Source organism: Salvia splendens, chromosome 2, assembly GCF_004379255.2.
Source record: "Salvia splendens isolate huo1 chromosome 2, SspV2, whole genome shotgun sequence".
Classification (NCBI taxonomy): Eukaryota; Viridiplantae; Streptophyta; class Magnoliopsida; order Lamiales; family Lamiaceae; genus Salvia; species Salvia splendens.
Window position 1 is genome coordinate 28,679,988 of NC_056033.1, and position 18,531 is coordinate 28,698,518.

General features: G+C 41.5%; 2 protein-coding genes across 2 annotated transcripts; one reads left to right on the forward strand and one right to left on the reverse strand.

Moving 5' to 3' along the window:
- Nucleotides 1-2,297: 2,297 nt before the first annotated feature.
- LOC121777737 (cold-responsive protein kinase 1-like) lies at nucleotides 2,298-10,466 on the forward strand. Its single transcript, XM_042175086.1, has 3 exons — nucleotides 2,298-2,495; nucleotides 9,915-10,027; nucleotides 10,098-10,466. Exons 1-3 carry the CDS (start codon nucleotides 2,429-2,431, stop codon nucleotides 10,464-10,466), a joined length of 549 nt encoding a protein of 182 aa, XP_042031020.1. The 5' UTR covers nucleotides 2,298-2,428.
- A 575-nt stretch (nucleotides 10,467-11,041) lies between these two features.
- On the reverse strand, nucleotides 11,042-11,347 carry LOC121777746 (secreted RxLR effector protein 161-like). The gene has a single exon (XM_042175098.1). The coding sequence runs from the start codon at nucleotides 11,345-11,347 to the stop codon at nucleotides 11,042-11,044; it is 306 nt and encodes a 101-aa protein (XP_042031032.1).
- Between the last annotated feature and the right edge of the window lie 7,184 nt (nucleotides 11,348-18,531).

Consider the following 18,531-nt stretch of genomic DNA (forward strand, 5'->3'; position numbering starts at 1 on the left):
CTAGCGGTGCTAGGATTGCTATTACGTTGAATCGTGCGCGAGGAGAGTCTCGTTTGATAACATCCACAAGAGGAGCTCGAAACAAGGTTTTATTATTCGGAACCTAGCTAGTTGGAGTTTGATTACTCTATGAATAATAAATAAGAGTTTCTTGCTAAGTCCACTCTCGGAGATTAAATATGTTGATTAATTAAGTCCATAGCAGACATTAATTAATTAATGGATGTTTCTATCTTAAGCGCAGGAAATGAATTGAACGCAAATAAAGGAAACCCGGAATACTTGTAATTTCGGATTTGGAAAGGCAGTGCAATATTACTTCTGTAGTGGCTGCTTGTAATATTCCAATATAAGCTTATATTAAATTGTAGGTTCAATTTAATTAGTAAAAAGCTAATTGGGTGAGGCCTGATCCAATTCTTCCTTAGATCCCTGACTGGGCCCCATTTGTGACTTAATATAAATAGGAGAATAAAGGAGACAGAAAACACTTTTTCTACATAAAAATTTCGTCCCCCTCTAGAGAGAGAGAGTTCGAAATTTGTGCCTCCTCCATGAGCAGTTTCTGTCTTTCATTATTCGAGTCCTAGTACGTTGGTGAGATTTGCCCACACAAATATCAGCGTATAGTTCGGGACACCAGTCAGAAGATCTGAGGTCTTGTATTGAAGATCTTCACGTGGAGACGGAGCAAGCCATCATCGATTCTTGATTGAATCAACGAGGTAAATTGGCTAATTCCGTAGTAAGCATGTTTTAGGGATTTTATATGTAAAACATGTTTTAATTCAAGTTATGAGCATGATACATGTGATAATTGCGCGAATAGAATTTGTCTGAATAATCTGCTAAATAGATCAAATTCATGTGATCGGATATTTATGCACGCTTCCGCTGCCAACCCCTTTAACCACCAAGGTACATACATTGACAAAATTGACGCTAAATATAGAAGTAGCAACATAAGAAAGTGATAAAGTCGGTGCAACAAAAACTCTCATTAACAAAATTTATTCGGTTCAAGTTACATATGCGATATAATGGTTTTAATTTATTTGATATTCTATAAATACAGTATAGTATGAAATCAATAATAATTTAAAAAGAGAAATAATATAGAACCTTAAACCCTTAGTTATTATTTTATCTTTATTTTTTTCCATGATTAAAATACTATTAATAATTCATTTATAGATTTTTATCTCTGCAATGTAGATTCTAGAAATAGTCAACCGCTGTCATTTTCTTCACGTTTGAGTTAGCAATAGTTTCTGTTGTTACCATTTTTGCGTTTTCTAAAATATGATAAGAGCCAAAATATGGTAGTTTTAAAATCTCATGTCGTCCAACATTTTTTTAGGATGGAGAGAGTACTTTATCCGTCCGCGAATAGGAGTCTCATTTATTTTTGGTACGGATTTTAAGAAATATTAAGAATAATTGATGGAAGAAAGCTAGTGGAATGAGGTCTTATTTGTATATATTAGTTTTAAATGATGTGTGAGTAGAATGCGTTAGTGAAATGTAAAGCCTTTTTACCATTTATGGTAATTTTGAACCGAGACTTCTATTCGCGGACATACCAAAATGGAAAAACGCGACTCCTATTCGCGGACGGAGGGAGTACTTAGTAACTATTCATAATAATGAAATATTAAGTAATATATATACTCCCTCTGTCTACTATTTAAATAACCATTTTGACATTTTGGATTGTCCTTATCTTATTTCACTTTTAGTATATAGATCTCACATTTCACTAATTTTTTTACATCCATAATTCAATATAAAACTAGTACTAATACTTTAATTGGATCTCACGTTCCATTCACTTTCTCTTTTTACTTTTTTGTTATAAAATTAAACAATTTTTTAAAAGATTTTTTAAATGATGGACGAGGAATTACGGTATATTTTCATACAAAATTGATGCGGGGAAATGACTTAGGTTAGGTTGATCTCATTAGGACATGACTATAGGAGGAATTAATGACATAAATGTGGCTGCTAATGCTATATATACTCTTAATAAAATCAATAAATAGTCAACTCACACGCTAATAAAATCCATTGAATCAAATCTCCCTCTCTCTCTCTCACCATTGTCAACTTCCGGCTGAGTGGGAAATGATATTAATGAATCCACTCAACCACACACAATCGTGATAACTCTGTTTCATTTATTAATTCATGCCGTCGGTATAATACTACCATTTTCCTTTTTAATTTCTTCTTCACAATTTACACCACGTATGTTTCCCATTTTATTCATCCTGTCCCCTTCCAATTCCACCAACTTCTTCCTCTCTTTAATCATCTCCCTTTTCCTCTTCACAATCCGTGATGCCTTACCTTAAAAAACTCTCTCGGGGTTACATGACAGAAGCGATTAAAGATTGAATTTTTACCAAAATCAGCAGCCAAAAAAATGGGCCTCTCTGATTGTTTCGGTGCGTTTGATTACTGCACACACGATACTGTAACTCAAGCACACGGTATGTAGAGTTAATTTGGCCTTTAATTTCGAAAATTAATTGCAGAAATCAGTTTGTTACGTTGGTTTTCGTTGATTAACTGTGATACAAACATACACTAACCGGGCGTAATACAATCCAATGAAGGATAGAGATATTAAACGGAAATAAACTGAATTGAAATTATAAAGAAGAATTCGAAACAATAAACCGTAAAGATGTAAGCCGAGTCGAGGGGTCTTCTTTCCGCAAGACGAGATACGCCTCGGTAGTGCTCTCGGTTTGGCATGTCGTCCCCAAAGATAAAACGGCTTCGTCTCTGAAGTAGCAGTACCGCTAGCAGCAGAGCTCCGACGAACGGGAGTAAGGCGGGGGCAGAGCTTCGACGGGAAGACTATGCAAGAAGGGAGAGAGCTATGCAAATGATATGAGTTTGTTGTGTGTTCAATTCGTATGCAATGCATGGAGTGACTGCCTATTTATAGGCCAGGTCCACCCATTGGGCATTGATGGAGTCAGCAGCCATTATGTGTGTCATGATGGCTTGACTATAACCGCCGGGGGTTACTGACTGGTGCACTAGCCATTGGGAGCTGAAGAGTCACGACTCACCTGGACACGCTACACGACGGGATACACCATGGACCGTCGGGGTCCATCGGGGACCTTTTGTCTCCCTTTATGCGTCGGGGTCCAGCGGGAACATGACGTGGACCAGGACCCGTCGGGGATAGCGTGGAGTTTGGGGTGGTCTAAAAAGAACAAGCGGGGCTTGAACCACGCTCAACGATCAGCTCCAAGGAACAGCCCAAAGACCACCCAAAGACCAAGGCACACGGCACACGGCACCCGACACACGGTGCACGGTGCGCAGGGCGCGCGCGTGTGCGCGTGTGTGGGCTCTGTCACCCGTCTTATTCCACGATAATTATTACACATAATAATTTATCTTATTAAACACTTCATCAAAGAAGTTTATCATCCCCGATGTGGGATAATTAACACTTAGTTAATTAATCCCTTAGTTTTTCCCATAACTCATTTTTCGCTTTATTGTGACCAACTTTAATATATTATTTCTCACTCACCGGGAATTAAATTTGAGAAAATGAATGTACTACGGTCATCTACTCGGAACGTAGATCGACGCTATTGCATTTAATTTCACAAAATTAAATGTCTTGTCACATTTATTATTAGTCAAAGTCACTTGACCAAGCATGATTCCAACAATCCCCCACATGAGTGAAAATTGCCAAATGCATATGTATGCAGACACAAGCTCAACCCTCAAGAGGTATGTAAGCATAAGGATAGGTAGTTTTTGGCTTTGAACCATCCATAGTCAACACCATCGGATACACAGGCGGACTAGTAGCGCGATGCTTTGAACTATTCCTCAACGACGTGCACCGAGACAATAATGTTAACACTTAAACACATCAACCTCATCCGTTCTCACGTTTTGTGTCCATTTCAGGCCTTGGACACCACTTTGGATTCATAAGTGTATTGTTTGAAGCGGCCCCACTTCACACTTACATATGTGATTCCTCGTTAAGTATCTTGCCATACTTGGTCTCCTTGAGAACTTCATCTCAACGAGATCCTTTAGGGATCATTAAAAGTCTTAGACTTAACCTCACCACTAGAAAAGTTTTTCAACGCTCTATTGATCTCTAGGGAATAGATATAGATGAGTGTTTCACACGAACTCTCATAGCTTAGTTTTCCCATTAAACCAAGTTCTTGGGATCTCCAGTCATCATGGTTGGGTTACCACTATGACAATTCTTTAGTTTGTGGATTTTAAACCCATTCTCTCTAACAATTTATTCATTTGATCACGATTTAACCATATGGTTAGCGGATCCGCTAGATTACCCAATGACTTCACATAGTCAAATGTAATCACCTCTGTTATGATCAAATATCTCATGGTATTATGTCGTCGACGAGTATGTCGAGACTTACCATCGTAAAAGCCATTATTTGCCCTTCCTATAGCAGCTTAGCTATCACAATGAATCAACACTGGAGGCACCGACTTAGACCACCATAGAATATCATCAAGGAATTTCTTAAGCCACTCAGCTTCCTCACTAGCTTTATCTAAAGCTATGAATTCCAATTCCATGGTTGATCGGGCTATACATGTCTGTTTCGTGGATTTCCACGAGACAGTACCACCCCTAATAGTAAAGACATATCTACTTGTTGAAAGTGAGTCCTTGTTATCGGATATCCAGTTTGCATCGCAGTACCATTCAAGTACCGGGGGGTATATAGAGAATTATAGCCCATGATTTTGAGTATATTTCAAGTACCTCAAAACTCTTACAAGAGCTTTCCAATGCTCCTTGCTTGAGTTGCTCGTGTAACGACTCAACTTGTTCACTACGCAAACAATGTCAGGTCTAGTGCAATTAGTCAAATACATAATGCACCCAATGACCTGTGCATAATCTTCTTGTGCAACAGGCTCACCCCGTGTTCTTGCTCAAGTGAACATTGAGCACTATAGGCGTCTTAGCCGGGGTGTCATCATAGGCGTTGAACCTCTTTAATACTTTCTCAACATAATGAGATTGTGTTAAGGTGATTCCTTCGGATGTTCTTAGAATTTTCATTCCAAGAATTACATCGGCTAGACCCATATCCTTCATATCGAAGTTTCTCTTTAACATGTCTTTCGTGTCGTTAATCACTTGGGTGTTACTACCCATGATTAACATATCATCAACATAGAGACACACTATAACGTATCCATTATCAATGTTCTTAATGTAGACACATTTGTCACATTCGTTGATTTTAAATCCATTTGATAACATCACGTTATCAAATTTCAAGTGCCGCTGCAACGGCGCTTGTTTCAATCCATAGAGGGATTTAATCAGTTTGCATACCTTTTTCTCTTGTCCAGTTACTACAAAATCTTTAGGTTGTTCCATATAGATTCATCTTCAAGGTCACCATTTAGAAACTCAGTCTTACCATCAATTAGATGAATCTCAAAATTGTGTACAACAGCAATCGCGAGAAGCACTCGAATTGATGTAATCCTCGTTACAGGTGAGTAGGTATCGAAGAAATCGTACCCTTCCTTTTGTTTAAAGCCTTTGACTACCAGTCTAGCTTTATACTTGTCCACTGTTCCATCGGCCTTAAACTTTCTTTTAAGGATCCATTTGCATCCTAAAGGTTTAGCACCTTCAGGTAGATCAACCAACACCCACGTGTGGTTTAGCAAAATTGAATCAATTTCGCTTTGAACAGCTTCTCTTCAATGCAACCCGTCTGTGCCAGCAAAGGCTACTTTTATCGATGTTGGTTCTTCATCCAACATAAATGCAATATAGTCAGGACCAAATGTCTTTGGTGTTCTAACCCTGCTACCACGTCTTGGTACCGCATCGTTTGGATCAGGCCTTGTTCGCTTGCGCGATTCTGACTCTTCATCCACTGATTTAGAACTAGTGGTTTCATCCTCAATCCTCGTCTCAGAATTGGGTGCAATATTTTCCTTGTCTTTGCGAGGAAATATATTTTTCAAGAAATACAGTATTTCTTGACTCGATTGTTGTTCCCACGGTCACAGTCAATATTTCAGACTTGTGGACAACAGATCGATATGCACTACTATTAAGTGTATACCCAATGAAGATGTAGTCAACCGTTTTAGGACCGATTGTAACTTCTTTAGGCGGAGGAACCATCACATTTGCCAAACACCCCCACACTTTAAGGTATTTGTAGGATGACTTCCTTCCCTTCCACAACTCATAAGGAGTAACGTCCTTACCTTTGCATGAGATTTTGTTTAGGATGTAGTTGGCTGTCAAAACAGCTTCCCCCACATGTTCTGGGGCATCCCCGAACTAATCAGTAACACATTCATCATCTCTTTGAGAGTTCAATTCTTGCGTTTTGCAACACCATTAGATTGTGGTGAATATGGTGCAGTCGTTTGATGAATTATACCACTTGCGTTGCATAATTCCTCAAACGGGGCTACGTATTCACCTCCTCTATCACTTCGAATCATTTTGATTTTACATCTAAATTGATTCTCGACTTAGTTCTTATAATTTTTGAACGCTTCTATTGCTTCGTCTTTACTTCTTAAAAGATAGACATAACAATATCTTGTGCAACATCTATGAATGTGATAAAGTATTTTATACCACTTCTAGTTTGCACAAATTTTAAATCAAATACATCAATGTGAATTTTCAAGGGGTTTCATGTTTCGTTCAATAGAATGAAACGATAATCTAGTCATTTTCGCCTCAAGACAAGTCTCACATTTATTTTGGGTATTGACTTCCTTTGTCTTTAGTAAATCCAAGTTTACTAAACTTTTATAGCATTAGGATTCGCATGTCCTAATCTATAATGCCACAAATAAGAGGAAGTATTTGCATTTTCATTATTAGCCAATGACTTTTCAACGCGGCGAATAGCCGATACACTTAGTTTAAAAAGAACCCTCGGTTACATAACATTTTCCGATGGGTTTTCCAAACTTATACACAAAGAACTCATCAGACTCAAATACAAGTTTAAACCCCTATTTACAAGTATTGATCCAGAAAATATGTTCTTGCGTATGTCCAGGACATGTAGCATTTTCTTAGAGTGATTGTCACGTCGGACGTCATCTTGAGGACCACATCTCCAAAGTCGACATATTTGGACGAGGCTTGGTTCCCCATGTTGAGCTTCCTCCCCTCAACAGTCTTGTAAGTGTAGAACTTACTTCTATCGGCTCACACGTGGGCAGTGACGCTCGTGTCGATATACCAACCACCTTTGTTCTCGACGTGATTGACTTCTTCAGTTACCACGACGGCTATGTTACCTTTGGCATGTTTGATAAATTTGGCTCCACCAAGCTTCTTGGTTGGTGGCTTCATCTTTCTCCCGACATCTGAACGGGAGCCAAATGTCTCCCCATGTCTCCCGACGAACGGGAGACCGACGAGTGCAAAATTTGCTCCCGACATCTCCTAAGAGACAGACGTGTGCAAAATTTCTCCCGATATCTCACATGGGATGTAAGGGTGGAAAACGTCTACTGACATTTCCTAAGGCACAGATGGGAGCCCATGTCTCCCGACGAACAGGAGACCAATGGGTGCAAAATTTGCTCCTGACATTTCCCACGGCACAGATGTGTGCCATACGTCTCCTGACATATTCTAAGGCACTAACGGGAGCGAAATGTCTCCCGTCGTTTTGAAGGCACGAACGGGTGAGAAATGTCTCACGACATTTCCCATGCCACAGACGGGAGTCGAATGTCTGTCATGTCTCCCGACGAACGGGAGACGTCTCTTGGGACCAATGTGTGCCAAATGTCTTTGAACATTTTCTAAGGCACGGACGGGAGCAAAACGTCTCCCATATCTCTCGAAGAACGGGAGACGTCCCTTGAGACCAATGAGACACGCTCAACGACCCTATCCATGGGAACGACAGGAGACATCTCGTAGGACTTACCAACCCTTCACATTCACGAGGTCTCTCCCCCACATTGGAGTCAGTCGTATTGATCCCAAAGGCATCAACTCTCGTGTTGGACCCGGTCACTCAATCCATTAGAGGATTCTATGGAGCCACTAAAAGTGGAACCCCAGTTCTCGTGTTGGCCCCTAAGGTTCCAACACACGTGTTGATCCCGAATGCCTCAACACTTGATCCGTTAGAGGATCTCAAGGAACCACTAACAGTGGAACCGTCAATTTACGTGTTGGCCCCGAAGGCCCCAACTCTCGTGTTGATCCCAAAGGACTCAACACACGATCTATTGGAGGATCTCGCGGAACCACAAAAAGTGGATACGCCATTCTTCGTGTTGGTCCCGAAGGCCCCAACACCCGTGTTGACCTCAAAAGGTCCAATACTCGGTCCTATCAAGGATCCCATGGAACCACTTAATGTGGAATCATCGGTGCCACCAAAGGTGGAGGCATCAGTCAACCCAAACGAGTTAGTAATTGTTCATGGCGTTATGGGTAGTCATAGTTAATGATGTGGACTCGACGGGAGTCGTGGTCATGGCGGGGACCCGACGGGGAGCCAACGGGAACAGTGGGCACATCGGTGTTGGAGTCAGGGAAAGTGGCGACGACGAACGTAGCAACGGGATCCATCTCCATGCTAAGGTATTAGTTTCGAAAGTTTTATAATCAATTTAAAGTCCAAACTCCTTCTTCAATGACGAGTATATCTTGTCTTGCGATTGTTGGTTTTATATGATTAACTGTGATACAAAGATACACTAACCGGGCGTAATACAACCCAATGAAGAATAGTGAAATTAAACGGAAATAAACTGAATTGAAATTACAAAGAAGAATTCGAAACAATAAACTGTAAAGATGTAAGCCGATTCGAGGAGTCCTCTTTCCGCAAGATGAGATACGCCCCGGTAGTGCTCTCGGTTTGGCGTGTCGTCCCTAAAGATAAAACGGCTTCGTCTCTGAAGTAGCAGTACCGCTAGTAGCAGAGCTCCGGCGAACGGAAGTAAGGCGGGGGCAGAGCTTCGACGGGAAGACTATGCAAATGATATGAGTTTGTTGTGTGTTCAACTCATATGCAATGCATGTAGTGACTGCCTATTTATAAGCCAAGTCCACCCATTGGGCATTGATGGAGTCAACAGCCATTATGTGTGCCATGATGGCTTGACTGTAACCGCCGAGGGTTACTGACTGGTGCACTAGCCATTGGGAGCTGAAGAGACACGACTCACCTGGACACGCTACACGACGGGATACACCATGGACCGTCGGGGTCCAGCGGGGACCTTTTGTCTCCCGTTATGCGTCGGGGTCCAGCGGGAACATGACGTGGACTAGGACCCGTCGGGGATAGCGTGGAGTTTGGGGTGGTCTAAAAAGAACAAGCGGGGCTTGAACCACGCTCAACGACCAGCTCCAAAGAACAGCTCAAAGACCATCCAAAGACCAAGATCGATGGCACAAGGCACAAGACACAAGGCACACGACACCCGACACAAGGGGCACGGGTCACGGTGCGCGGCTCGCAAGCGGGCGGCGGCACGCGCGTGTGCGCTATGTCACCCGTCTTGTTCCACTATAATTATTACACATAATAATTTATCTTATTAAATACTTCATCAAAGAAGTTTATCATCCCCGATGTGGGATAATTAACACTTAGTTAATTAATCCCTTAGTTTTTCCCATAGGTCATTTTTAGTTTTATTGTGACCAACTTTAATATATTATTTCTCACTTACCGGGAATATGATTTGAGAAAATGAATATACTACGGTCATCTACTCGGAACGTAGATCGATGCTATTGTATTTAATTTCAAAAAATTAAATGTCTTGTCATATTTATTATCAGTCAAAGTCACTTGACCAAGCACGATTCCAACATGTTATTTTTCTATTTATTTTGTCAGAAATCCCCACAAAAACCGTGAGGCTTTTCTCTTACTATTCCCTGCGCTCAGCAACGAGGTTGTTTCACACTTCCAACAGAATCGGCAGAGGTGGTTTCGGAGTAGTTTATAAAGTGAGTCTTTTTATTTCATACATTGCACAACACTACTCACATTTACACTTAAATGCTCACAAATTTGCAGGGTGTTTTGAGAGATAGGACTCAAGTTGCAATCAAGGCTCTCTCTGCTGGATCAAAGCAGGGGATAAAGGAGTTCTTGACAGAGCTCGCGACCATATCTGAGATCCGGCATCCCAACCTCGTGCAGCTGCTCGGCTGCTGTGTCGAGGGCGATCACCGGATACTCGTCTACGAGTACATGGAGAACAGCAGCCTCCACACCGCCTTGCTAGGCTCTTACAGCAAGCAAGCGGAGCTCGATTGGTCGAAGAGGGCTGCGATATGTCTTGGCACGGCTAAGGGGCTCGCGTTCCTCCACAAGGACGCTGAGCCAGGCATCGTTCATCGTTGTTGGATAATAAGCAATAGAATGAAAATGAACAAGAAATGAAAAACCGAGATGAAGAAGTTTTGGAGAGTGAATCTGAGAAAACTTATTCAATGGATGAATCAAGTGTTTACACTCTTGAATGAATCTCTACATCAATGAACCAACTAACAAAACTATTTATACAAGCAAAGAAGAAATCAAGTGAAGAAGACTCCACTTCTATAATCGGTTATAACTAACTAATCCAACGGCTAGTAGTTCAACAACCATTTGAACTCTTTGCTTTGATGTAGCATTCTCCACCTTAAGTTCCCATGCATCCGCATGCACACGCGGCTCTGCTGTGGCTAACCATAATCTCAACAATCTCCACCTTGGTTACCACAGCAGCTAGAGAACTAGAAATCAGATTTGAGCAAGTTCACAAGTCTGCAACAATAGTCGAACTTCTCCTTACTCAATGCATTGGTTATCATGTCTGTTGGATTATGAGTTGTATCTATCTTCACCACTCTTACCCTTCCACTTTCCACTTCATCTCTGATAAAGTGTAGCCTCACATCAATGTGTTTACTACATTCATGAAACATCTGATGTGTAGCTAAACGAATGGCTCCATTGTTATCACAATGGATTCAAACTCTGCCTTGCTTCACTCCAAAGTCAGATATCAGTCCCATTAGCCACTTGCTCTCCTTCACAACTGAAGTGAGGGCCATATACTCAGCTTCTGTGGTTGACAAAGCTACCACATTTTGTAAGCTTGACTTCCAACAAACTGCTGAACCATACAAAGTGAAAATGTATCTAGTTTGGGATCTCCTTGTGTCCAAGTTAGCTGCGTAATCTGAGTCACAAAATCCCAACAATGGCTCTTTCTCATCTCTGTTGCCTCCTGTGAACAATATTCCCAGCTTATCAGCAGCCTTCAAATACCTCATGGTTCATTTCAAAGCACTCCAGTGCTGCTTTCCATATTCTATCATGTATCTGCTAGTGGTACTTATGGCATGGGCTATGTCTGGCCTTGGGCAGATCATCATGTACATCAGGCTCCCTACTATGTTAGAGTAAGGGATCAACTCCATTTCCCTCTTCTCTTCATCATTTTTAGGCCTCTGCTCCTTTGAGAGTTTGAAGTGAACTGCCAGTGGAGTAGCAACATCCCTCATGTTGTCTGCCTTGACTTTGCTCAATGTTTTCTGAATATAATCAGTTTGAAACAACCACATCTTCTTATTCCCTCTGTCTCTGATTATATCCATTCCTAGAATCCTTTTAGCAATTCCTAGATCCTTCATTTCAAAGTCCTTTTTGAGCTGAGCCTTCACCTTATTGATCTCACTGATGTCTGCTCCAGAAATCAACATATCATCTACATAGAGTAGGAGATACACAAGATCCTTTACTTGCCGTCTCTTCACAAATACACGGCTATCATATAGTGATCTTGTGAATCCCAGATTTGATAGGCTTTCTCCAAACTTCAAATACCACTGCCTGCTGCTTTGCTTTAGCCCATATAAGCTCTTTCTCAGCAAGCACACTTTCCCTTCTTAGCCTGGAACCTCAAAGCCTTGAGGCTGTGACATGTAAATTGGTTCTTCCAGATCCCCATTCAAGAATGCAGTCTTTACATCCAACTGTTCAAGCTCTCAATCCATTCTAGCAGCTACTGACAACAACACTCTTATAGAATTGTGCTTAACCACTGGAGAGAAAACCTCATTGAAGTCTATCCCCTCTTCTTGATTGAACCCTTTAGCCACAAGCCTAGCTTTAAACCTTACTTTATCTGAGCCAGCTGATTCAGATTTCTTCTTGAACACCCATTTGCATCCAATGACCTTTCTGAATTCTGCTTTATCAACAAGAATCCAAGTTTTGTTGCTGATCAGAGAATCAATCTCGTCTTTCATTGCTTGTATCCATTGTTTACTTTCTGGTCCTCTGACTGCCTCTGTGTAAGATGCAGGCTCATTTAACTCCAATTGCTCAGCAATATGTAATGCAAAGAATAACATCTCTGAATATCTGAATCTAGCTGGAGGCCTTATATTTGTTCTCCTTTGTCTGTCTCTAGCTAACTGATAACTTGCTAGATCAGACTGATCTTGTTGAGGCTGATTCACTTGAATTTCTTGAGCTTCAAAATCCTCTTCTGGAACATCGTTGACCTCATTCTCAGACTCAGTATGCACAGGTGCTCTCATCAGCCAATCTGGCTCCACCTCAAAATGATCATCACTTTGAATTCTGCATTCTCAGGTTCTTTATCAGCTTTGTGCTCCAAATATGGCATCATGTCCTCTATAAAGACTACATCTCTGCTTACAATCACCTTTTGATTCCCAAGTTCAATGCATCACAGCCTATACCCCTTCACACCCTTCTGATATCCCAGCATAATGCACTAGACAGCTCTGGGATTCAGCTTCCCTTGCTTCTGGTGTGCAAAGGCATTACAACCAAAAGGTCTCAGCCTTGAGTAGTCAGTTTTTCCACCATACCACCTCTCATCTGGAATCTCCCCTTGGATCCCAGAAGCTGGACACTTATTAATCAGGTATGCAGCAGTTGAAACAGCTTCTGCCCAGAAATTCTTGCTAACTCCAGATGAAGATAGCATGCATCTCACTCTCTCAACAAGAGTCCTATTCATCCTTTCAGCTACTCCATTTTGTTGGGGGTTTGCTGGGACTATTTTGTGCCTCTTTATCTCTTTCTCATAACAGAAATAATCAAACTCCTTTGAGAGATATTCAAGGCCATTATCTGTTCTCAACACTTTTGGTAAGGAGCCTTTCTCTACTTCAACTTCTTTACACCAGAACTAGAAAAATATAAAGGCATCTGACTTCTCCTTAAGCACATAGACCCAGACTTTCCTAGACCAATCATCAATTATGGACGTGTAGTACATGCCTCCACCTTGACTCTTAACTGGAGCAGGTCCCCACAAGTCTGAGTGAATGTAATCAAGAGGTGAGACAGATGTATGTTTACCTGTAGGGAATGAGAGCTTTTTAGCCTTTCCAAGCAGACAGTCTTCACACACACCAAGCTTCTCTGATCCATCACCATCTATTAAGCCTTTCTGGATCAATACCTTGAGACTTCCCTTTGCTGGATGGCCAAGCCTAAGGTGTCAACTCCTCAGATCAGTTCTGATAATGGAGTTAGCTTCACCATTCACCACAGTAGCTTGCAGATAGTAGAGACTCCCCATTCGTTGAGCAATCATCATTGTTCTTGAGTTCTTGCAAATCCTTATTTCACCATTTTCTGAAGAGAATGAGAAACCCTTCTTCTCAAGAGTTCCCAGAGATATCAAATTCCTTTTCACTTGTGGAATGAATCTCACATCAGACAGCTTCTTTACAGATCCATCATGAACTCTCAAGAAAATACTTCCAACTCCCTTAATAGAACAGGTTTGATTGTTGCCTAGCAGCACAGTACCAGAGATCCAACTTAAGTCTTGAAACCAATCTTTGTGAGGACACATGTGAAATGAGCAGCCCGAATCCATGATCCATGAGCCCTTCTCATCCTTCTCCATCACATTCATCACCTCATGTGTCTCATGAGCATCACCACTGACCACATTGGAGTGAGACACACCCTCTGCTCCCTACGTCTTCTTCCATGCAAAACAATCACGTTTCAAATGCCCTAGTTTCTTACACCAATGGCAGCTCCGAGTCTCTTTAATTTCAGAATTCTCAGCCCTTGGTTCCTCGCTTTTCTTCTTAACTTCTTCTTGCTAAATCTATTGATATTCAGAGATTCTGGTTGTGAGTCTTGCCTTCGAGGTGCACCTTTCTGTAACTCTTTTGCCATTAGTGCAGCATGCACCTCAGCCAAGGAGATCACCTTATCTCTCCCATATAAGATTGAGTCACGCATTTGATCATATGAGTTAGGCAGAGCATTGAGAACAAGGATTGCCTTGTCCTCATCACTAATCTTGACATCGATGGCTTCAAGATCATCAACTGCTTTGGAGAAGTCCTCTAGCTGCTCCATTATGGACCTATCTTCAGAGAAGCTATATGAATAAAGCCTCCTCTTCATGTAGAGGCGGTTAGCAAGAGACTTATCCATATAAACTTTATCCATTCTACTTACATAAATATAGAAAATATCAAATAATCGAGCTTCCGACGTCATGAACATCGAAAAAATCCTTTAGGAATTAACATTTTTTTGGGCCCTCATCGTACAACTTCTGGCTTCGCCATTGGGGTCAGATATTGGATTTTGGCAAATTTGGGATCGGGTATCCGCAGGTACGATTTGACAGGTCTATCATATGTAAAGGTTTAATTAGAATGAGGATGTTTAAAAGTTTTTTATGGAACTAACCTTCTCCACTCTCCGAGAGCAAAACCCTCCTCCGGCAGGATTGGCCCTTCAGCTGGAGGCGGCGACGAGTCCAAATATTCTACAAATCCTCCATCCATCACTGAATACTGGTCTTCATAGTCAATAAACGAGTCGAAAAGCACTGAGTCAAAGCGCTGCGATGTTAGCCTCAGCGAGTTGAAGCAGAGCCGCGCTGAGTTTTCATCGAACAAGACAGTAAAGGGTGATGACATCTCTCTCTTTTGATGCCTCCGGCGACTAGGATTGAATTATGTCTCTTCGTTTTCGCTGGGATTAAATTATGCTTGTACACTTTGCACAGAGGTTTGGACGGCCAATAGAATTTTGCCTTGTTAGATATGCACTCTCCATGTATACAATATTCACAGCTGGATTAGAGGTTACATGCACAAAACAAATGACGTGTTAGATTAAGGCATCCGCAATGGTGCGGATGTCCCGGTAGAATTCCCCGCGGAATTCCCACTGCCACGTCATAAGGACTTCCCACTGCTCTGCCACGTCATAACGACTTCCCACTACTCTGCCGCGTCATACGGAATTCCCTTTGCACAGTGGCGGAATTCTCCTGCGGAATTCCCGACGAAATTCCCACATAAAAAAATCACAAATTCACAAATTAACCAATTTCCGGAAGTAAAGAATTTACGGAATTAAAATTTCGACGCGAATACGGAGAAAACGAACACACGTTATTTTAAAAAAACATACTTCATTTAAAAAAAATACATAATTAATTTTTAAAAAGTACATTATTTTTAAAATAAAAACCGGCACCTCACTCCTCGGATTCCTCGCCGTCCCGCCGCCACCCCTCTCGCTATCACCGTCCCCGCTACCCTCGCCGTCGCTATTCGTCATCGCGTCGAACCCCAAGTCGCGGTGCATACTGTTGATGAGGGGTCTAAGCTTCCGCTTGTAGTGGGGGTCGGTCGCTGAGCGCCATTCCTGCATCAAACGTAACAAGGTGCCGTGTGCGGCGATGCGGGCATATGAGGGGTTCTCGAGATCTGGCTCGTTCTGGGTGGGTGCTGCCGATTGGGCCTCGGTGGAGACGGATCCGCTGGGACTTACCCTCGACAAACGCGCCGCGGCCCTTTGCCCAATCGGGCGACGGCGGCGGGCGGAGGATGTGGGAGTGAGGAACTCTGAATCGGCGGGGGGTAGTTCAGTGGAACCAACACTGCTGCTGTAATCTCCGGATGCACTGATCCTCGTCCGCTTCAGCAAGCCGGATTCCACACCAGCACTGAACTTGGGCGAATCCTGCACCGTGAGATACACATCCCAATATTTGAATTCCCCGAAGCCCTTTTCGGAGTCGGGGAACTGCTGGTGAGACAGCAGCTTCACATCCTCGGCAGACATGCCGCTGGTTGCCGAGCGGAGGTTGTTTGTGTAAATGCCGACAAATCGGCTGAGCTGCTTCTTCAATCGATCCCACTGTTTCCGGCATTGCTCGGAGTTGTGGGGCTTCCCGGCCGCTGGTTTGAAGTGGAGGTAGCTCTGGCTAATGCGCCACCACATCCGGTCGATGTGATGGTTTGCCCCGACGTATGGATCCTCAACCACACTGATCCACGCCTTCGCTAGCGTGACGCACTCGTCCGAGCTCCAGATGGTCCGCTTGGTCCCGCTGGATCCCTCCTCCACATCAGCAGCGTACGTCGGGACGCCCTGTCCCCTGCCCCTCCCTCGCCCGGGCCTCCCCTCATCTCTGTCGCCGGCGGAGTCTCCCGGATCGGAGAAAGGCCCAACTCATCGAACGAGAATGTGTCGACGCCAGCGAACTAAGTATCGAGAGGAGGACTCACCGGGTTGTCCGTCGACAGTAAGTCCATAAAGGGCCATTAGACGTTGTCCACCGGCGATTAGGGGACCGACGGCCTACTCCCTCCCGAAGCGCCAGGCGATCCATGCATCATCTCGGGCATCATCATCCCCGGCATCTGGGGCATCATCCCATACCACTGTGGGTACATGTTGTAGTACCCCGGCATTATGCCCGATAGCATTTGAGATTGGGGCAACATACCCGGAATTTGGGACATCGACTGGGAAAATTGCGTACTCCTGCCGATGGGAAAATGCGGCACCGGTGAATCGCTCGAGACGGGAGAAGAATCGCTACCGTGGTGCTCCATTGATGATTCGAAAGAAAGGTATTTAGAGAGAGAGATACTCGTTAAAACAAGTGGTGCGAATGAAATGAAGTTCAACGGGATGTATTTATAGAAAATCAAAAAAAAAATTTAATGCAAAGGCCGGAATTCTGTGCGGATTCCGTGACAGTCCACGCAATGGCGGACGTCAGGACGGAATTCCGCGGAAGGCCGCGGACCTGCGACGTCCTCTTCCGAATTCCGTATCCGTGTGTGTGGCCTAATGGCGGACCTCCGCCACATCCGTGGGAATTCCGCGTCGAAGTTCGCCATTGAGGATGCTCTTAGTGCTTTAGTATTTTTTTAATTTAGAATTAAGATTTTCTAATTACTAACTGTCACGCTCATTTTACTAACTATAGCAATAGAAAATGGGAAATGGGTACAATTGTGGGCCAAAATATTATCTTGGGCCTATTTGTTTGCTACCATTTTATAGTAGAAGATAATGCATTGGTAGGAGTATTTAAATTTTGGTGGTTGTTTAACATATAAAAAAATTATCAAAATTCTAGAATCAAGAAATGTAGTCTAATTTTCTAGAACTCTTATATTTCCTAGTTTTCTTAAAAATATTTTATTTTTATTTTAGACTTTTTACATATTTAATTAATACTATATCTAAAATTAATGTTAATATTAATGTAATTTAAATTATGAATCAAACTTAACCATGATAATAATAATTCTAATAATTTTGTTATCATATAATTTATTAATGTTATTACTTATGTTATCAACTAAGAACTTATTAAGATAACTTTACTGTAATACTTACAATTATGAATTAGTAATAAAAATAAAAATAATAATAGTAATAACAATAATAATGATTATTAATATGTTTTAAAATATTAACTTATCAACCACACCTTAACGTAAACTTAAATTATGGATCTTATTATTATATAATACTAATAGTTTAATATTATATTAGTTACGAATTTAATTAAAAATATTTTTTCAGTTATTAAATCAATTAGTTAATGCAATTATTACGTCAATTAATTAATTAAATTTAATTGAGTATAAGTTTGAATCCTAAGTACTACTCCTTAGGTTCCTTCATAGTTGGGTGTTTTTCTATTTTAGAAAGTTCCTTTATAGTTGAGTTATTTCCATATATGAAGAGTAATAATTAACTCAATTTTTCTTCTTCATGTGATCTCTTACTTTGATCTCTTTACTTTATTCTCATTATTTTTTTCTCTCTATTACTTTATTTATTTTATTAGTTACACACTTAACCGACTAAACATCAATTTATTAAACTTAGAGCAAAAAAAATGTAATAGGTGTAAAACAACGGAGGGAATACTTTTTTGAGATTTCCAAACATATTTAAGTAATAGTACTTTATTAAAAAGTATATTCTCATAAATCATATCCCAACAAATTACTTTCTCGACAAACAAATAGGCTCTAAAGATTTTATTTAGAGTGTTCTCGATTTTATTAATTTAGATGAACTTCATAATCTATTAGAGTTCACATTTAATGGATAAGGAGATCAATTTTTTTACTCTTTTGAGGGAGATTAATATTTTTTATTATGTAGTTTTTCCGGTAAAACT

Coding starts and splice junctions, on each gene's coding strand:
- LOC121777746 (XM_042175098.1), bottom strand. CDS start 11,347: ATGAGGTATTTGAAGGCTGCTGATAAGCTGGGAATATTGTTCACAGGA.
- LOC121777737 (XM_042175086.1), top strand. CDS start 2,429: ATGGGCCTCTCTGATTGTTTCGGTGCGTTTGATTACTGCACACACGAT. Junction 2,496..9,914: donor TACTGTAACTCAAGCACACG/GTATGTAGAGTT, acceptor TTATTTTGTCAG/AAATCCCCACAAAAACCGTG. Junction 10,028..10,097: donor GTTTCGGAGTAGTTTATAAA/GTGAGTCTTTTT, acceptor ACAAATTTGCAG/GGTGTTTTGAGAGATAGGAC.